We start from the raw sequence: 21,362 nt of genomic DNA on the forward strand, positions 1-21,362 counted from the left end.
GAACTGGGAAACAGGCAGAGGTTGGAACAGTTTGGAGTGCTCACAAAAAGACAGGCAGGATGATGTGGGAAAGTTTGGAACTTCCTAGAGACTAGTTGAATGACTTCGACCAAAATGCTGGTAGTGATATGTACGATGAAGTCCAGGCTCAGGTGGTCTCAGATGGAGATAAGTAACTTCTTGGGAACTAGGATAAAGATGTCTCTTGCTATGTTTTAACAAAAAGGCTGGTGGCATTTTGCCTCTGCCCTAGAGATCTGTGGAATTTGGAACTTGAGAGAGATGATTTAGGATATCTGGTGGAAGAAATTTCTAAACAACAAAGGGTTCAAGAGGAAGCAGAGCATAAAAGTTTAGAACATTTGCAGCCTGAAGATGTGATAGAAATGCAAAACTCATTTTCTGGGGGAAATACAAGCCTGCTGCAGAAATTTGCATAAATAATGAGGAGATCAATATTAATCATCAAGACAATGGGGAAAATGTCTCCAGGTCATCTCAGAGACCTACAGCAGCTCCTCTCATCACAGGCCCAGAGACCTAGGAGGTAAAAATGGTTTTGTGGGCCAAGCTCATTGGCCCTCACCTCCGCTATGCAGCCTTGGGACACAGTGCTCTGCATCTCAGCTGCTTCAGCTCCTGCCATGGCTAAAAGGGGCCAAGGTAGAGCTTGGGCCATTGTTTCAGAGGGTTCAAGCCCCAAGACTTGGAAGTTTGCACATGGTGTTGGGCCTGTGGGTGCAGAGAAGTCAAGAATTGAGGTTTGGGGCCAGACGTGATGGCTCGCACCTGTAATCCCAGCACTTTGAGAAGCCAAGGCTGGCAGATCACCTGAGGCCAGGAGTTCAAGACCAGCCTGGACAACATGGTGAAACTCTCTGAACTAAAAATACAAAAATTAGCCTGGCATGGTTGCAGGGGCCTGTAATCCCAGCTACTTGGGAGGCTGAAGCAGAGAATCACTTAAACCCAGGAGGTGGAGGTCACAGTGAGCCAAGATCATGCCACTGCACTCCAGCCTGGGTGACACAGTGAGACTCCATGTCAGGAAAAGAAAAAAAAAAGAATTGAGGTTTGGGAATCTCTACCTAGATTTCAGAGGATGTGTGGAAACACCTGGATGACCAGGCAGAAGTTACTGCGAGGGCAGTGCCCTGATGGAACCTCTGTTAGGGCAGTGCAGAAGGGAAAAGTGGGGTTGGAGCTCCTACACAGAGTCCCCATTTGGGCACTGCCTAGTGGAGCTGTGAGAAGAGGACAACTGCCCTTCAAATCCAAAAATGGTAGATCCACTGACAGCTTGCACCTTGTGCCTGGAAAAGCCACAGGCACTCAAAGGCAGCCCAAGAAAGCAGTTGAGAGGAGAGCTGCACCCTGCAAAGTCAAAGGGCCAGAGCTGCCCAAGGCCATGGGAGTCCACATCTTGCACCAGCATGACCTGGGTGTGAGACCTGGAGTCAAAGGAGGTCATTTTGGAACTTTAAGGTTTAATGACTGCCTTGTTGGGTTTCAAACTTCATGGGGCTTGTAGTCCCTTTGTCTTGGCCAATTTCTCCCATTTGGAATGGGTGTATTTACCCAATGCCTGTACTTGCATTGTATCTAGGAAATAACTTTCTTTTGAGTTTACAGGCTCATAAGTGAAGGGACTTGCCTTGTCTCAGATGAGACTTTGAACTTGGACTTTTGGGTTAATGCTGGAATGAGTTAAGATTTTGGCAGCCTGTTGGAAAGGCATGATTGTGTTTTGAAATATGAGGAAATGAGATTTGGGAGGGACCGGGGTGGCATAATATGGCCTGCCTCTGTTTCCCCACCCAAATCTCATCTTGAATTGTAGTCCTAATTGTAATACTCATATGTAGGGGGAGGGACTTAGTGGGAGGTGATCGAATCATGAGGGTGGTTGCCCTGTGCTGTTCTCATGATAGTATAAGTGAGTTCTCAGGCAATTGAATGAGTTTGTGAGGGGCTTTTACCCCCTTCACTCTGCACTTCACTCATTCTTCTCCTTCCTGCCACTCTGTGAAGAAGGACCTGTTTTGCTTCCCTTTCCACCACGATTGTAAGTTTCCCGAGGCCTCCCCAGCCATGCTGAACTGTGAATCAATTAAACCTCTTTCCTTTATAAATTACCCAGTCTCAGGCAGTTCTTTATAGCAGTGTGAGAATGGATTAATACAGTCTAAAATATATCTTTCTTTATATAAGTTAAAAATTACAAGTGATGAAAAGCATTGAGTTGGTTGGTTGTCAGTTTTCCCCCCTCTTTTGGAGTTGTATTTAGTATAATAGAATATCTTAAATTAGTGTTGTTTTATAATCAATGAAATTGGGTGTACTTCTATGCTGTACTAATATGGGTGTTACTAACATGCTGGGGGCATATTAGGGTTCTCTTGCTTCATGCCTTCCGTGACACTTGTTATTGTTATATTTTAACACTTATACCTAATGATTAAACATCTCCTTGTGGTCTTAATTTGCATTTTCTAATTACTCTAGAGACTTCCTTCGTTCACATGATTTTGGTCGCTAATGGTTCCTCCGAAGTGCCTATTCATGTCTGTATCCATTCTTTGCTTTGGGTGTTCCTCTCTTTCATTAAAAGTATATATCCTGGATACTAATCTTTTATCAATTGCTGCAAGTATCTTCTTTCAGTGTGTGGCTTCCTTTTTCACTCCGTTTGTTGTTTTTTTAATCGAAGTATAAGTTCTTAATTTTAACGCATTTGAACTGTCATTTTCCACCACGGCCCGAGTCGCGGAGCCCGCCTTCCTGGCCAGAGCGCTGCGTGGTCACAGCTGGGGTCTGGGGAGCAGAGGCTGCGGGCGCTCCCGGGGGTTGGGGGGGAGAGCTGGGCGATTTCGGCGGGGGGAGGTGCCGCTCGAGGGGCCGCCAGGCTGCGCGAGGAAGGAGGGCCTGGAGGCCGCGGGGGTCCTCGGCGCAGACTGGAGCCGCAGGCACCGCGCGCAGCCCCCGTCCGCCTCGCCGAGGCCCCGCGGGCCCAGGAGCGCGAGGTCTGGCGCCCAGGACCAGAGGGGGTCGGCGGGAGCAGGCGCCGCCTCCAAAGGACGCCCTCGCCCTCCCGCAGGCGCTGGCTCCAGACCCTGACCAGCCAGCTGGGAGCTGAGCCGGGGTAGGGCCGGGCAGCCCAGAGGATCAGAACGGGGTTTTCTCCCGGGGTTGGGGGTTCTTTGGCCAGCGCCGCCCTCCCCCGCCGGGGCCGCCCACCCGCAAGCCCCGCCCCGAAGGCTGGAGCTTCCCTGGGGATGGGCGAAGCCGAGGCCACGCCCTGAAGGCGGGAGCGGCTTTGGGGCGGGACCTGGCAGCCCTCAGGGCTCCAGCGCCAAGTTCAGAGCCACGCGCTGCTCTTGGCCGGGAGGAGGCTGTGCTGCCCCAGCACCTCTTGCTCCACATCTCCAGAGAGCCCAGGTGAGGCGCGCCCTCCTGTCTGCAGGGACAGAACCGCGAGCAGGCGCGGGCGGCGGGGTCCATCTCACTTCCACTGCCTTTCCCCAGGACAGGGTTGTTGAGTCCTGCCTTTGACTGTGGGGTCCTTTCCTTCCCAATGTCGCCAGCTTCCTCTAGCTCTCTCATGTCGTCTCCGAGTCTCATCCTCGTTTCTGTTCCCTTTCTCCTCTCTCACTTTTTCTCCTCTATCTCTTCTTTATTGTCTTCCTGTTTTCATTTCCTTCCGTGTCAGTCTCTCTCCCTCTCCCTCTTTTCCTCTCTTTCTTTATCCTTCTCCCTCACCTTCCCCCTCTCCCCGCTGTTTTTTCAGCACTCAAGAATTCTGCCTATGATTTTTTTTTTCTCCTAGGGTGACTTTCAGGCTGCAGTTGTTTTCATCCCTCCCTCTGCCCCTCCCGGGGTTTATCGTGTATTGCTCTGTTATTCTCAGCCCAGGCTTGCGCTGGGCAGTAGGGTAAGAACCATGCATCAGCCCCAGATCCTTTCTCCAACAGATGATATCCAAAGATCTGGACGTGTAACCTGTTCACTGCCTTTCCTGGGAAACAAAACAATGCCAAATGATCACATTATACTGAGTTTTTAGAATGAGCTGAAAGAACATACCTGGTTTTAGAGGCAAGGGGTTGATTGAATCCTTTCCTTGACATTTTGCCTTTACTAATAGACACAGACAGCACAGCAGGAAGCTAAGCCATGCAGAAGCATTTAAGGGGAGTTCCCACCCACACCTGCCTTCTGAGCAGGTTATGCAATGCCAGGTGCAGGGGAGGGAGGGGACAGGATTCAGAGCAGGGTTGTGGGAAGACAGTGGGAGGCCAGAGCTTTGCACCTGAAACATCTGAGGGCCCCTGGAAATAAGAAATTAACAGTAAATTTCTAAAATATGTAGTTGCCAATGCCACTGATGTACAGAAATGAACTTACTTAATTACTCCTGAGGGAGACGTTAGGCATTTTATGGCAGTAATTATGGCATTTGAAATTAATGATTTTATGTACATTAAATAGGAGGGCCAAGGGGAAAATATTTCCTGTTAGTGTCAAAGATTGTCATAGATGCATAAAGGGCGAACTCTAGAAAATCAAGCCTCATTCATTTTTGAGGGATAAAATAGAACTATATCGAGGCAATTTTTTGTTTCTTGGTTAAAATGTAATCTTATCAGAGATATGTGATTTAATTTTTAATGATATTTATGACACATAATATTTATGTGTTCAAACACACGCAAATACATAATATATATGCACTAAGTTATAAAAGAGCCTTTGTTTGTAAAGATCTTAATTACCAATAAAGCTTGAAGCTTTTGCTTCTTGGAAATAATTTAACATGATATTGTAGTTTATTATGACCTTTAATGAAAATTCAACTAATTTACTTTTGATTGATACAGAAATGGAAATTTGGCCATAGATAAATCACACAGAATTAAACAGAAATTAAGTGTGATGAAGGTACATTGCAGTGTGTTCAGTGAAAGAATTTGCATATGCTAGATATTTTGGACAAATTCATAGGTATGTGCGTGGAACTGTGATTTGTGAGGCTCTTTTCTGGTTTAAAAAGTTAAATTGCCTTTTATATCTAATCCCTGATCCCCAATATGTGAGGATTCTCGGGGGAGGGGTAAAAGACTTTGCAAATGATTTAGAATCATCATGTCTGCTTTGCTTGGCAGATTTCTTTTCGGGTATCCAAGAAGTGGCAACTTTTGCTTGAAACACGTAATCACACCAATTTTTTTTTTAAAAAAGGATGAATTTCAATATTTTTAAACTGATCGTTCCTCATTAGTGGTCAGTGTCTCTGTAAGAACATCATTGTCTTTTTATCCTTAGATGATGCTATTGTTGGAACCTGGGAATGTCAAAAGGAGTAGCTGAGGTAAAATCATGGACTTTTCCCCAGAAGGCTGCCAGTGGAATTGGGACCACCGTCTCAGGCTCCACCTTTATTCTCTAGTTGTATTAGGAAAAGAGCTGCTGTTCCTTGTGCTCTTGCTGCCTGGCATGTACAGAGCCCTGTTGAGTCCCGTCCGTGAGTGCCTGAAGTGAAGATCACTGTTCTTGTTTTACTTATGAAGAGATGGAGGCCCAGAGTATTTGTCTGAGGTCAGGCAGGTAGTAGCAGGGCTGATTTGGAACACAAGTTGTGCCCTGGAGCCTGAGTGACCAGGGCTAATTCAGTCCCGTTATGTGACTTCCATGTTGCTGCAGCCCTGGCACGTGTAACATCTAAAATATCACTCCACACAGCACCAGCCATTGCCTATTGGCATTGTTTGGCAGAACACTGCTCCCTGTTCTGTGTCCTGGCCATCCTCAGTCATATCCATGGTAGACTCTCCATCTGCATAGCAGGGCCCCATTGAAGCACTGGATTTGCCCTCTGCTTTCACTGGCCCTGCTTCTGCACAGTCTCAGGTATCTGAGTGGGTGATGAGATTGCATCCACCCCTATGAGGGTCCACATGGCCAAGTTATGTTGCACTAGGGCCACTCTCCCTGCTTCCATGGGTACTGGCTGTGTCCGCAGTCTCCTGCACTTAGCTTTCCTGGAATGCAGCAGGCATTGCTGCTAGAGGGGTCCAGGCATAGCTGGCCACAGAGCCTGTAGGGGCTGACCAGGAATTGCTCATCTCCCCAGTGCCACCAGTCAGCCTCTGGGAAAGCCTGGATCACCTTCCGTGTTTAATTTCCTCAGTGCGCCAGAGCCAGGAGAATTCCTGGAAACAGGTGTATTCCCTTTCTTAGGAAACCCCAGGACCTCACAATCCAAATGCAGAAAAGACCCATAGATGATTGTCCTCTGGAATCTTCCAAAAGGGTCTGGAGCTTCTCCAGAGACTAGGGACACCGAAGGATTGGAAGACAGGAGGCATTTTCTGCTGTTGTGTGTTTTAGCTGAAGAGAAAGGCAGATGCAGCAAAGCACTGCATGGGGGAGTTGGGGGTACATGGTGTCTCTGAATAAGATCTGGTGCCTGACCTGCAGCTCAGAACAACTTGAGGCTGGCTAGTTGGCTTGGGTCAGGGAGTGACTTCAGACATCTCAGGAAAAAGAGGTTATCCAGCTGTTTGCCAAGAGTTCTTTCTTCTGTAGGTGTAGTGGGAAGGAGAAAAATGCCCAGGCCGTTTGGTCATTCATTAAACACTGTTGTGCGCTGGTCCCTGAGAGCTCAGGAGTAATGGGAAGGCCGCCAAAGGGTGGACTCTATCCCTTTGCACTCTGCGATAAGAAGTGATACCCCTAATGTTTACTGAGACAGATTTCTTAGCACTTTCTCTATATTCATTCTTCTAATCTTTCCAACAACCCAGTGAAGAAAACACCAAGGTCACCCTCTTTATAGATCAGAAAACAGAGGCCTGGAGAGGACCCACACCTTGCCCAAGGTCACAGGTTGGAGAGAGCAGAGCTGACCCTGGAGCCCGTGCACTTAACATCTATGTGGATGGAAGACTCCAAGGTTACCTGAGACAACCTGGTTAAGGTATAGACAGGTAATGTGGGAGAATGTGGCCAGTGGTTCCTAGATGAGTGAATGATCAGTGTGCGGTCAGGGTCCAGAGGATGGGTGATAAACTGAGAACCACAAGCTCTTAACACCATGGGGTATGTGAGGCTTCATCTCCCAGGATGCAGCACCTGCTGAGTTGGGCAATAGGGGATCCTGGTTGATGGCCCAGCTGGGTTGGGAGCCTTGGGGAGATGTGCTCTGTGTTGGTGGGGAAGGCCAGGCATGGTTAGATCCCCTGTAGAAATTGGGGAGCTCAGTTTCAGAAAGTTTCAAAGATCATCACTTGATTTCTGTGATTCACGTGATCTGAGGGCTCTGAAAGTGGTGGGTTAGTCCTGGAATGAAATCTGCTTTTTTTCAAGTAGGAAAGACATGGGGTGGCCATGAGAGACATCTGTGTGGCTCAGAAAGATGTCTTGCTGAGGTCAGAGGGACAAGAGCCAAGGAGGACAAGAGGAGCCCTTCCCAGGACACTCACAATGACAGAGTGACAAGGGCCAGTAAAGAGTGTCAGGGGGCGAGAGCCCGGGTGTGAACTGAGCCTACTGAGGAGAGCTGACGACCACAAAGCATCTTTTCATATCATGTTCAGAGCCAGGAGAATAGGGCTTCATAGATCCATCGCCGTCTAGGGCAGCTGGTGTCTGTGAAGGGGAGGAAGGTGCAGCTGCACTGTGCCCACAGTGGTCTGGACAGAGGAGGATCTGCAGGTGCAAAGGGTGCAGGCCGGTCCTCGGAAGAAAGCAGGAGCCTGGCAGCCCTGGGCTGCTGTGGGTGTGCCTCGGGGCCCTGACCCAGAGAACGCCCTGGCCAGGGCATGGTGTGACCTGGAATGGTATTCCCTCATCTGAGGTGCTGTCTGAGAGGTGTTGAAGTTGAAGCCTGGAGGTGGATGAGACTCAAATCTGATGTTAGCCCTGGGAAAGATCATAGAGTAAGAAAAAGGCTGTGAGTCTGTAGGCAAAGGAGAGCCGGGCATGAGGAGCTGGCGGGGGCTCCCTGGGGACAAGTCATGCCAGACTCACGTCATTTTCCACCTTGCAGGTCTTCAGTCTGGCCCTTGTTCTGTCGGGGTTCTGGAGGACATCCTGTGCCCTGGCCTCTCTGACCTTACTCCATGCGGTGCTGATGCAGTGACAGCAGTGACCCTCGCGGGTCCTGGGTGGGATGAAAGGTCCCCAGATAGTTCTCAGTTTCATCTCCTCATTTTCTCCATCCTCCTGCTCCTTCTTATTAAGATCTGGATGTTAACATCGATGGATTGTGAAGCTGGGTGGGATATTTAATTCAGCAGTTCTCCGTGTCCAGATCCACAATGGTCTCTAAAAGCTGAGATGCTGCCCTCAGTTTATCAGGATGGCATTTGGCAGATTGGAGATAAGTGCACCTGAACTGAGACACGTAGCTTCCCCCATATGGTTTTTATGAAAATGAAATGAACAAGGTGCCTTATTTCATTTATTAATACTATCGTTTGTCATGTCGACACTTACGTAGCCGATAAATGGTGACTCCTGTTCTCACACCCTGAAGCATCCTGATGGCAAATGTTCCATCCTGCTGTAAAGGAGATTGGCTTCATCCCATTAGTCATACATGGGAAGGTCTGGGATGGACTGGAGAGACAGCTTAGCCCGAGCCCATTTTACAGATGGAAACCTGAGGCTCAGAGAGGTTGAGCGCTTTGCTCAGGGTCACAGAGAGGAGTGATGTTTCTGCCTCTGCCTTTTTGGGAGACACTGGCTGACATTAATCTCTGACGTCAGGCACCACCTCTGAGGAATCCACTCAAAAAGGGCATCAGGAGTGGTGCAGAGCCTGCTGCAGCGTGTGGTTTGCATCCTCTCCATGCGACAAAGGACCTGGACTTCCAGAAGTCACATAGGGTGGTTTGCAGGGCAAGGCGGGGTGGCGATGTTCCACAGGAGCTGGGCAAAAGCTTGTGACAAAAGGGCACGCTGAGGTTTTATGTTCACTTTTCTTGCTTTCTCTCTGATTTATCCTGTGCTTTCACTCTGTGAGAGGGTTGGCCTCTCTGTCTCATCTCCTTGAGAGCTCCTGCAGGAAGTGACTGGACACAGGTACATCCTTTCATGGGTGGGCAGGAAGCAGGGAGAGGAAGAAGCTGATTTGGCCCAGGTTATATTTATGCATAGCAAGCCATGGAGGCCCCATTGAATAAGGCTCTCATCCACTCCTAGATTCTCCCTGAACCCTGGGATAAATATTTTCTCAGGATGAAAATTCTGGAATGGTGAGTGGGGTCTGGCTTTGCCAGTACCACTCACCAGTGATGGGGGCACTTGGAAGAACTTGAGTTCTGGTTTCCAGAACTTGAGGGTGGGGCTGGTGAGGGTGGGTAGGGATGAAGGCATCCCAGCTGGCTGATGCCACTTCCCCATGGGTGGCACCTTCACATGTGGTCACTGCATGTCTTCCCTTCCACACCATGGGCACTTCCAGGGTGAGGCTGAAAGCTGGTCCACCCATCGGTGTCCAGTTTGGCACAGGCAGACAGTTCACAAACCTCTGACAGGGGAGCAGAGGAGAAGCGAGTGGATTCATGTGTGGGGAGAACCAAGAGTGAGCACTTCTGGTGAGTGGAGATGAGGTTACACATGCTGTCTCTAGGGGCAGGGCCAGGTGGTCAGGTGACTGCCCCCTAGTGTGCGGGTGGGGGCCAGGCACAGCCAGACCCATCCTGCCAAGCCTGCATGTGCATTGCTCCAACGTTTGTCCTTCTGTGCACCTATGCCTGCAGAGCCCCTGTCCCCAGGTGCCTGAAGTGGCCTGGTACTCCTGAGGGTCAGGAGAGAAAATGAGTATGGCAACTAGCAAGGAAGGAAAACTGCCCTCAACCAGGGTGCAAGCACAGTCAAATTAAGTCAGAGCTGGCAGGCGGAAGCCCTGTGTGCTCTGTGAATGTGGCAGCTGCTGCTAGATGCTGACAGGTGCAGGGGCAGGGCTGAGCCAGCGCCTCTGGGTGGCAGCCGTATGTGGGGTGTGTGTGTGTGTGTGTGTGTGTGTGTGTGTGTTCCGTGAGAGAGTCCTGGAGGCATAGCGCTCCAAGCTGAGGTGAGTTGTCACATCCATAGCAATCAGGATTCTTCGGATGCAAACCACAGCGACGGACTCTGGCTAACTTTGTCAAGAAGGAATTAATTAGAAGGTTATGGTGGCAGGTAGATCACAGTGTCAGAGGGAGAACTGGAGAAATAAGCTCAAAAAAGACCAGAATTGAGCTATTCAGAGAGTTCCAGTACCAGGCACACATAAGCAGCTTCTCAAACTGAAACTGGGTTTGGTTAGGAAGGATGCTGAGTAGCATAAAACAGAACCAAGCCATCTGACTGTTCTTGTCATAGAGATTGTGTATTCCTCCTTTCCTGACAGCTGGTTTAAAAACCTGGGCAAAGGGGGACCCTGCAGTCCACCCCACTCTTCCTGAGATGCCCTGTGGGGGCTGCAGAGATAGATCAGACACAGGCTGTCTCTTCCCCACGGACCAACAGAATAAATGAATGACTGTCTCCCCTAAGAGATATGGTCTGCCTCCCTGTGGCTAGACCATGTGGTCTTACCCGTAAACAGTCCTCACACTCTCGATTTACGTCTAACCCACTCTTGTCACTGCCTGGCATTCGTGTGTGCCGTTCTCTCTGCTCTCTCTCTTGTCTTTGTATCTGTCTGCCCTTTGGAGGCCTCCTGCCCCTTCCAGGAGGGCCTCTCATTATTCTGGTGCCCAGAATTAGAAAGTATATGGGGTACACGCTGTGGTGTGCTGGTAAGTGTTTAACAACTGGTTCTCAGCATGTAGCTCCAACATGAATTTTGGGTAATATTTTCATTTACAATAAAGTGTAAGACGAAAGTGGAACAATGAACATATGTCAGAACTTCACTTGTTTGTCAGTGATCTAAATAACTTCTTTCGTAAATCACATAATAGTTTCAGAATACTAGAAGAATGGTCCCTCAGCTTTTTGTGAGCTATTCACAATATAACAGCTATTGACAAGACAACAATTTCAGTTTAATCTGCATTATTGACAATTTTTTTCCCATTACTTTCTTAAGTCCAGACACTGAACAAAACAAGAAATCAAGCCTTGATTTATAGCATTTCCATAAATGATCCCATTCTTACTGACTTCCTGATTTATGGCCACTCACGATATCCCTAGATGTGGTGTGAGGAGGAGTGGACAGTGGCAAGCTCCCGCACCGGCAGGCAGAGCGGCGTCCACAGCGTAAGCAACGGGAATGTGTAGTAGAATGCCTAGGAAGTGATGGGTTCTGACTATGTATTACTTGTGTTTTTAATACAATTTCTATGACTGTAAGTTTGTATAATTTAGTTTTGAATAATGTCTGAGTTAAAACAGCTAACTCAAAACATTCCTGATCATCTCACAAGCCAATGTGAGCTGGCTCCAGCACACCACTGGCCACATGCCAAGAAAATCAAGTTGCAGGCAGAGAGGAAAACCTTCAGACAGAGTTGCATGACTGTGTCCTCTCAGTTTCCTCAGGGGGTGAGCTTTATTAAGTGCCACAGTAACAGATCCTGTCATTGGTTCAATCAACAACCATTTCTAACCCCGTCTCACTTGGTTTTCCTGCACTGCAGAGGTTGGGAAGCTGAATCCATGTTTCCCAGACTCCTTTGCATCCAGGGTGCAGGCCTTTGGCATAGATCCCCACAAGCAGCCAGGTACATCACCCAGCCCTGGATGTGCAGTCGAGTCCCATGAGCTGAAGTCTTTGGCAGGCAGGTGATGTCTGTCATTCACAGTGGCAGGGACATCTGGTCTTGTGGGGTGGCTGTGGTGGAGTTTGTAGGAGTTTGATCCCTTGTGATAGGTGCTGATACCAGCAGAGTTTCTACTAGACAGTGCCAGGGCATTGTTAGGCTTTTTTCTCTGGCTATCCTGACCCTTGGAGAGCACCCAAACTTGGTCTGTGTCTCTCACAGAGATTTAATGAGCTGCATGATACCCTTTAATAAGTTCTTTTCTGTTTAAACTACCTGGGTAGAGGTCGCTGTCTGCAGCTAGGAAGCCCTGATTGCTGGAACCTAAGGGATATGAGAAATCACTGTGGAGTGTCAAGGTAACCAGGGATCTGCTCCTGGGACCTATTAATCCACCTCTTTTAGAAGGAGTCCGCAGTCCTGTTTGTGTTCGAATATTCATGAATGTTAGAAGAGCAGCTTAGTCTGGGTATGGCTATGGCTGACAGAAGTATCAGGCTGTTGCACAGTTGATTATTAGATCTGCATTTTTTACCCTTTAGCTTGTCAAAATAATGTCTAAAAAACCAGATTGATCACAAGAGATGCATCATAATGCCACATAAAGATATCACTCGGTGCCTTATGGTATTTAGGACCGTAGAGGCCACCTGGTCCAGCCTCCTCATTTTGCAGCTGAGCAAGGTCTTTGAAGGACAGGGACCTGTCCAAGGCCCTCTCGAAACACTGAAGCTGAGACTCATACCCGAGTGTCTTAACTTTGCCCACCCCACGCTGTTTCTCAGTCTTAACCAGCAAGCTTTCCTTGTTATTTTGGTTTGTCTTATGTCTAGGTTTGATTTGGCAGCACGTTTCAACATCTGGTGAAGGCGTGGGAATAAAACAGTGTAGGTGGGTGGAACACCTAAGAGCGGAATGTTTGGTGTTCTCTTAGGGTATACTGGGCAAGGCCTGCTGGGCTGTCCTTCCTCACCCTGCTGCCTGCGTTTATTCAGTTAAGAAAGTGGCACATTTTGTGTCTTTGAGAATGCAAGTATTTTAGTTAGGAGAGTGATGTTCCGTCTACGGAAGACTTTGCCTGTCTCCATCATAGGCTTGGAGAGGGTGTCCCGTGTCCCAGCAGCATGGCTCTATATAGTCATTGATTCTTTTGTTTACTTCTCCATGTCCTTCATTTTGTTCCTGTCCCTTGACCACAAAGAAATAAATGAACATTCCTGAGGCACTGACATGGGCCGGGCGAGGTGGGAGCCTCCTTCTGGATATTATTATCCTGTTTAAATGCATTATTTTCCCACTCATTTCACGATTGCCCAATATTCAGAGAAGTTACATTACGCAGCTGAAGCTCCATAATAAGTGCATGGAGGTGAGATTCGAACCCACGTCTTTCCCATTCTACTTTTTGTGCCTTTCTGTTTTATTTTGCTTCTTGGTATTCCTGTGTATTATTAATAGTCTGAAGCTTGGTAATAGATGCAATAGTCATTACAGTAAAGCAAATACGGTATCGTGCTCTCTGAAGGATAACAGGGACATTTTTGTTTAATTGCTATTTTGATTGTTCTTTTAAGAGTGTTCTCGAGGAAGGAAAACCGAGGGAAAGACCAGCAAAGCTCACTGTGTCTAACTTTTGCCATATGCATGGACCTAATTTCTCACTTGCCAAGCAATACAGGCTTTATTTTTGAGACTCCTTGAGGGTGGCTGAGTTCTGCATGCTTGCTGGGGTTGGAAAAATCTGGTGTGATGGGGGTCAGTGGCTCCATGACATGCCAAGGCGGAGTAAGCCACAGAGCTCAGTCTGCCATAGGTGTGGCCTCTTTCCTTCCTCACATCTGTGTCAACACCTGGCAGGAGGTGCCTGATTCCAGTGGGGAATGAAGCGGCCTCTGCCCATCCCTCCCACCCATCAAGAGCCTTGGACACACATGAGGTAGAACCGCCAGATGGTGGCTGCCAGGGGAGTGTGTCCACCTCTTACTTGGGCCAGGCGTGTGGCAGCTCACTGCGGCAGGCGTCCCGTGGGCGAGGTGGGTGCTCTGCTGATGTCTTTGATATTTTTCTTTATCTGGCCTAGTCTGAAACCAGTACTTTCCCCTGCCTGTGACCCCTGACTTCATTTGCAAAGTTTTGTCATGCACTTTCTGAAATTTTCATGACAGAGAGCGCTGGAGAAATTTGGGGCAGTGATAGAGATGGAAGAAGGTTTTTAGCTGGGAATCTTTATGCATTTTCTCTGTTTTCTCCTTCTCTTTATTTTTTTTCTTGACCTATGCTTCACACTGGTCTCTGTCTTCTCCATGCTCAGAAAACAGAGGAGGCTTGAGCTTCCAGCAAAGACCTTACCACATATTACTGGAGACAGGCCGGTGCATGGCAGGGGTGGGTGGGGAGGGCCAACAGGAGAGTGTCCCTCCCCTGAGCATCACTGGCTCTGTTCTCGGCCAGTTACTCTTTGTCTCCACATTTTAGGTTGTCTTCCTGCATTCAAGCATGGGCAAGGCCAGGGCTGCTATTTCAGGACTGCGTCCAGCCCTGAAGTTTTCTCTGGGCCTCCACAGGGGACCTTCCTGCTCTGAATTCCACATGCATCCTCCAGGCCACGCCGCAGGCCACACTGCACACTCACCCTACTCTCCAGCCGTTTCCAACTACTTAGAATTCAGTTTTGAGAGTCACCAGTCTTATGTAGTCTGGAGCCTGGCACATAGTAGGTGCTTTGTGCATGTTTACTGAACGAATGAACAGAAAATGAAATGCACTTTGCCTAAAAGCTGATCTGATCTGATCTGAGTGCCCAGGCACCCTTCTTCCGAAGCTCTCCTTTTGTTCCTGTGGCCCAGGGAATGCTCAGTTCCAGGCTTGGCAGAGGTGAGGTCTCTCTAGGCGGCGTGAAACAGACTGTGAAGCCCCTATGAGAAATAGCCCGCCCGCTGGGCAGGCCCCTCCGCTCCCAGGAGACTCCAGCCAGAGCACTCCAGTGTGGGGCCTAGGACTCCTCTTTTCCAAGGGAGAGTAGACAGCAGGGGGAATTCACCTCCGAATTATTTCCTGGAGCAGTTACGAAAGTAGCATCTCTGAAGTCACAGAGCCTTCAGCTCCACTGGGCTGTGAAAATCCCTTACAGAATTCTGACCCCAACCAAGCAGAAAAGGGCACTGCCCCCTTTAAAACAGTTGACTGCAGAACAAAACAAAATGCTAAAATAAGACTAGTTTGAAAATATTGGAAAGTTAAGAAAAAACTCCCCCAAATTCCAATACTAGCATCATCATAGTACATAGCATATTACATATATAGCATATTATACGGTGTATTATGTATACATTCTATGTATACTATATGTTATATAGTGTACGTACATAGTATAAATTATTTTTCACATACGTATTGCTTTGGTATGTTTTCTTTCATGTTTCTGTTTATTTGGTAGATAGGCTTTTTTCCTGTTTTGTTTTACAACATGTTTATATCTGACACTAACATTGTATTATAAACGTTTTTTCCCATACTATTGCATAGTCTTTATAGCCACACTTAAAACATGAATCATTTATTTCTAAAAACAGTCAGGTCCATTTTATTTTGGCTTCTGGATCCTGCCCCTCCCTGAGCACTCTCCCACTGCAGAACTGTGTTAGGCTCAGTTCCCCCAGAGAGCCCTCAGGTTCTCCACACCGCAGGCCCCATGCAAGCTTCTTGTGAACTCTGGGCAGCCCCTTCTGGGTCCTCAGAGCTCAGTTTAGATGCCACCATTGCCTGTTTGCAACACTGGCACATGTGCAGGTCCCTGTGTTCTGTACAGCTGAACTCAGGACTGCCTCATCACCACTGTCACTACTGCACCTCGCATAGGACCTGCATGCTGGGTGCTCTCAGCGAATGCTTGTGGAATGAACGGAAGAGGGAATCAATGAACAAATGACCTGGTGGTCGTTTTCTGTGTTTCCTCCTAGGGTTTTTCCTTTGGTGTATGCATTTTGTGTGTGTGTGCATAGAATAGGTAACACCAAATCTATAATCTTTTTGTCCTTTTGCCTCCTCAGCATTTGATCATAAGCATAGTGAGCATCACTGTCCAAGGCTGCACAGTGCTTCGTCTTGCATATGCATCCTGCTTTGTTCACCATGTCTCTGGAGTTACTCATTTACTTGCTTGTTGCTTTCACCACTATAAACCACCACTATAAACCATGATCAGCATTTGATCATAAGCATAGCGAGCATCACTGTCCAAGGCTGCACAGTGCTTCGTCTTGCATATGCATCCTGCTTTGTTCACCATGTCTCTGGAGTTACTCATTTACTTGCTTGTTGCTTTCACCACTATAAACCATGATCAGCATTTGATCATAAGCATAGCGAGCATCACTGTCCAAGGCTGCACAGTGCTTTGCATTGCGTATGCATCCTGCTTTGTTCACCATGTCTCTGGAGTTAGCATTTACTTGCTTGTTGCTTTCACTACTATAAACCATACTTCATTTCCTTCTCCTGTTAGGCAGATCTGACCCCTCAGCCTGCTTCTCCCAGCCATGGTCAGACTGTTGTTAGTCCAGCGCCTGAGGGAAGGTACTTTTGGAGTTCCGGGCCCTTGTGTGACCCCCACTCTTAAGGTGACTCTTGGCACCCACAGGCCAATCAGCTGTATTCTCAGAGAGCTCTGAGAATACAGGCTGGTGGGCTATTCCCTAAGGAAAAACTGGGTGGGTTCTCACTGGGGTTGGAACTAGGGTCAAGGGGAGATAAGGAAATGGGAAGAGGCTGGATGCCCTTGGTGGGGCTTCATAGTTTGATCTTACTTCAGAGTTGGAAAGCAAAGCACACCCTTCAGCCACAGCTAGTGGTTTCCCCACCTGTGCCTGAGCTGTGGACTCGGCAGGGCCAAGTGCCTGGTAGGGAGCACAGGGTAGGAGCAGGAGGTGGAGAAGCTAGAAGCCAGGCTGCAGTCGGCTCGTCGCCCTTCTCACCATGTGGATGTCTCCTCCCTTGGCCCTGTGGGAATATGGAGGGCTCACATTCTCCTCTCTGTGCAGGAGCAGGTCATAGGCCACACTCTTTGGGAGGACAAAGTTGACTTCTTTCTAACAGTTGCTGTCCTGTCATTCATTCACTCATTCATTCAGCAAAAGCTTCCTGAGCTCCCGTCCTGTTGCATGCATGATTAAGTACTGCAGATGTGAAGGTGAATTGACATATTTGTTTCTTAGAGTTTGCCTTCTAGCAGACCACAAACAAGTAAATACAATGTTGCACGTGGTGCATGCAGGCCTTTGGTGCCCAGGACAGTGGTGGCATGGAGGAGGGAGTGTTGTCTGTGTCTGAGAGCACTGGGGAAGCCTCAAGGGGAGGCTGTGCCTGAGGTGCATTTTGGAATGAGTTCACAGGTATGGTGGGAATAAAGCCGTCCACATGTACTTGGGAGTTGGGGGAAGAGTGGGGACACATGACTCTCACAAGAAGCATGGCTCTGAGAAAATTGGAGACCATACAGAAGCTGACAGGGAATGTGATGTGGACAAAGGGGCCGCCAGGCCGGAAGGCAGGTCTGGTAACCCGAGGAGCAATGGGTTGACATTAGGGTCAGGACAGAGAGGGCTGCGTGAGGAGCAAAGACCATGAAGTCCATGATCCTCCAACACATCGGCCCTAATGCTGCGGCCTCCCTGTGCCCTCAACACCAGGGCCAGAGGGAGCTTGAGCATGGAGCAGGGGCTGAGGGCACGTGGCTTCCTCATGATGGAGTCTACTTGTTGACAGATGACCCAGAAACTTCTGGAGGACCCCCAAGGCCCTAACACAGTCCCCAGAGCAGGCTCTTTCCATTTACCTCCAGACTGTCCATTTCATGCTGGTTAATCCCCAGGAACCACTTCTAACAGGGGAATCCTGCATTTCTCTCTACTGAGCTGTAGGGGCTGCTGCCCTTGGGCATTTTCAGCAGAGACCCCTGTCCCCACTCTGCCTCAGGGAGGTGGGCCCTGGAGGACGGTGCCATCCATGCTCCTTGTCTCCTCAGACGTGGTGTGGTCAGCACACCCATCCCACAGACCGCGGAGGAGGCCTGAGCGTCAGGGTCCTGTCTGATGCCAGCTCATGATGCACTGTGCCTGAGTGATGGATGCCCATCTCACTGCCTGTCACTTCCTCTCTCTGCAGGGCCCTGTGGCCGAGTGTGTCCAGCCCAGTGTCACAGGGAGCTTCCACATCTCATGGCTCCTTGCTGGGCCAAGCCCTCCAGAACCCCAAACCCGCAAAGACTGATGGCTGCCAGAGTGGCCACCTTGCTTATCCTGTGGCCCCGGCCCTGGTGATCACCATGGCAGCTGGGAAGGGAGTCCCGTTGAGCCCATCGGCTGAAAACAGATGGCGACTTAGTGAACCTGAGCTGGGCCGGGGCCGCAAGCCAGTGCTGCTGGAGAAGACAAACCGCCTGGGCCCTGAGGCTGCTGTGGGCAGGGCGGGCCGGGATGTGGGCAGTGTGGAGCTGGCACTGTTGGCAGCCCCAGGCAAGCCCCTACCTGGCAAGCCACTGCCCCTGAAGGTGCGTGGGGAGCAGAGTCAGAGCGCCTTCACGGAGCTGCCGAGGATGAAGGACTGGCAGGTGGATCCTCAGGCCCAGGAGAGGGAGCACGATGACCCCACAGGCCAGCCTGGCGTCCTGCAGCTGACCCAGGACGTCCCCAGAGGCCCAGCCGGCAGCAAAGTCTTCTCTGTGTGGCCCAGCAGAGCACGAGGTGAGCAGAGAAGCGCCTTTAGCAAACCAACCAAGCGACCAGCAGAGAGGCCTGGGCCAACCTCAGTCTTCCCTGCAGGGGAATGTGCAGACACCCTGGGGGAGCTGTCTGGACTCCTCAACACCGCAGACCTCGCTTGTTGGGGTCGACTTTCAACTCCCAAGCTTTTGGTTGGTGATTTCTGGAACTTGCAAGCCTTGCCACAGAATGCTCCACTCTGCAGCACTTTCCTGGGTGCCCCCACACTGTGGCTAGAGCACACCCAGGCCCAGGTGCCCCCACCCTCGTCATCCTCCACCACTTCCTGGGCCTTCCTGCCACCCACCCTCACCTCCCTGGGCTTGTCCACCCAGAACTGGTGTGCAAAGTGCAACCTGTCCTTCCGCCTGACGTCCGACCTGGTCTTCCACATGCGGTCCCACCACAAAAAGGAGCATGCAGGGCCTGATACACATTCTCAGAAGCAGAGAGAAGAGGCCCTCGCCTGCCCTGTGTGCCAGGAGCACTTCCGGGAGCGCCACCACCTCTCCCGGCACATGACTTCTCACAGCTAGCAGGTGGCCGCAGAGTGACCTGCTGGGTGCGGCAGTCAGCCTTTGGCAGAAGGGGGCTCCCTGGGCCTGCCTGGAGGGGGATGTCATGGTCCTTTGCAGAGCTGCCACCTTTGACATTCATAGATAAACAGCTCAGGCATAATTTGAAAAAGCCACACCTGCATGATGTGTTTTGAGGGAAATGAAGTCCTGAAATAAAGTGATGGGCTTTGCAAATCCAGGGTAAAGGCCCTAACAGGCACAGAGAGCGGGGGCGACTCCTGGCACACATCATGGGCTTTGGAGGCACCCAAGCCTGGATTCGAATCTGGGCTCTTTCACATACCAGCTGTGACCCCGGACAAAGAGCTTTAACGTGCTGAGTCCCCATTTTCTCGTTTGTGAAGTGGAGATGATAACACTGTGTGTCAGGCTGGCATTCAGGTCACATGAAAGGCGTGCGGAAAGTGGCCAGCATTCTGCCTGCAGACCCTGAGCACTGAGTCAATGAGGTTTGTGATGATGTCTGTACTAGTCAGCTATTGTCATTAACAAGATCTCCATGGCATACAAGCTAAAGCATCTGTCTCAGTCGTGAGTCTGTGAGTTGGCTCAGGTTAAGCTGCGCTTGGCTGGGCTTGGCAGCAAGTCTCAGATTTGATCAAGTCATGTTCGTTTTCTTCTTCGGCTGGTGGGCTACCCAGAGCGGGCATGCTTCTTTCGCGGTTATGCCAAGAACACAAGAGGGTGAGTCTAACAAGCACACTTGAAGCCTCTGCTTGGGTCGCATTGCCAACGTCCTCTCAGCCCATACAAGTGGCAGAACCAGGCCCAATACTGAGGAGTGGAAAAGTGTAGGCTGCCCTTGATGAAGCTGTGACACGGGAGTGAGCATCCATCCCCTCCACAGGAGGGTGAAGAATTGGAATAGGTAATTCCAGCCAACACCTGGTCCATAGTTCTTTACATTGTGAGTATATGAGTAGAGGGAAATAGAACCCCCTCCCCACCACCTACACACATGCCCTTTTACCTTCCAAGAATAGGACATGTGCAAAAACTGGGCTTCCAGATTGTGAAGCTGGGGAGCATTCTAGGTACCATTTATTATCTACTGCATTTCGGTCAGTAGCTATTGTAGGTACCCGCATCGGCCCTTGTTCCTAAGGATGTGTGGAGCCCAGGCTGTACTCTTTGACATTGCACAGGTCAGTCTGCGTGAAAGCCCTTTGTGGGGAGTTTCCAAGCCAGTGTCGTTTTTGCACTGGTTTCCACCTCACTGTCAGATACTGTTCTTTGGATGTGCAGTTTCCAGCCCCCCAGCACAGAGCTCAGGCTTGTGGCTGGGAATAAGCCAGGGTGAGCAGGTGGGGATCTCAGCCAGCCTCCCAGACTGCACCTCTTCTCTTGCTCTCCTCTGTCCACCCTTCCAGGCAGCAGCACTCCCACCTGGCTGCTCTGATGTCCTCGCTGCCTCCATTCCTGCCTCTCGCCATGCACCCATCCATTGCCCACACGCACACAACCAGATCATCTTCTGAACGTGTAACTCAGATGATGCCTCCAACCCTGTGGCTGCCCTTCACACTTACAGGCCTAAGGACCCCGCAGGCCCCAGCAGGACCTGCCAGCTGCTTCACAAACAAGTCCTTGCCTGTTGTTAATTGCAAACACTCATTTCACGTCCCTGTGTGCCACGCAATAGCATAAGCACTGGAAGAATACAGATGTTATAGTGAATCCTATCATAGCCCTGGGAGGCAAGAGCTGTTTCCTTTCCATTTCTACAATGAGTCAATTGCAGATGATGCTATAACACTTCCAGTGTTTCTGACACTCCCCTGAAGCTATGCCTGCTACCTTCATGGGCTGAGCTTGCCCTTATGAGGCCCACAGGTGGCAGTGGGCAGAGGGCACCCCGCGATACCACCTCGCTGCTGTTCTGCTGTCTGCTCCCGTGTTCTGACCGCAGCTCTCATGCCGTTTCTCAAGCCTGGGCTTCATTCAGCATTTTCTCTCTAGCTCTTCGTGGTGCCGCTGCTGCTGTGGTTCCACAGGGCTGCTTCTCACAGGTCAGCTCCTTAGAGAAGTCTCCCAGATTCCCTGTAAAGCAGCCCTGCAGCCTCTGTCACTCCCAGCCGCATCACCCTGTTGCTTCCTTCACAGCATGTCTCACCATCTGCAACCATCTTTCTGTTTGTTGTCTTGTTGATTTGCTGCGGCCACACTGTCAGCTCCTTAGGGGTAGAGATTGGTTTGTTTACTGTGCATCCCTGGTGCCCAGAACAGGGCATGGCATACTGTTGGTGCATAATAAATATTGTGGAAATAAT

The 21,362-nt window shown here is 49.8% G+C and overlaps 1 protein-coding gene across 4 annotated transcripts; it reads left to right on the top strand.

Moving 5' to 3' along the window:
- The first annotated feature begins 3,294 nt into the window (after window positions 1–3,294).
- Window positions 3,295–21,362, top strand: ZNF488 (zinc finger protein 488). Of its 4 annotated transcripts, none has more exons than XR_001906332.3 (3): window positions 3,295–3,438; window positions 6,804–6,986; window positions 8,048–10,880. XR_001906332.3 is itself a non-coding variant. In XM_017962809.3 (3 exons), the coding sequence occupies exon 3, from the start codon at window positions 18,079–18,081 to the stop codon at window positions 19,048–19,050; it is 972 nt and encodes a 323-aa protein (XP_017818298.1). In that variant the 5' UTR covers window positions 3,313–3,438; window positions 6,804–6,986; window positions 17,919–18,078; the 3' UTR covers window positions 19,051–21,362. The 4 variants fall into 4 exon arrangements, 3 of the variants coding, with proteins under 3 accessions (XP_017818298.1, XP_009212699.1, XP_003903695.1); XM_017962809.3 differs by lacking the exon at window positions 8,048–10,880 and adding an exon at window positions 17,919–21,362 and having other exon boundaries at window positions 3,313–3,438; XM_009214435.4 differs by lacking the exon at window positions 8,048–10,880 and adding an exon at window positions 17,919–21,362 and having other exon boundaries at window positions 3,313–3,438; window positions 6,836–6,986.

Source organism: Papio anubis, chromosome 11, assembly GCF_008728515.1.
Source record: "Papio anubis isolate 15944 chromosome 11, Panubis1.0, whole genome shotgun sequence".
NCBI classification, from domain to species: Eukaryota; Metazoa; Chordata; class Mammalia; order Primates; family Cercopithecidae; genus Papio; species Papio anubis.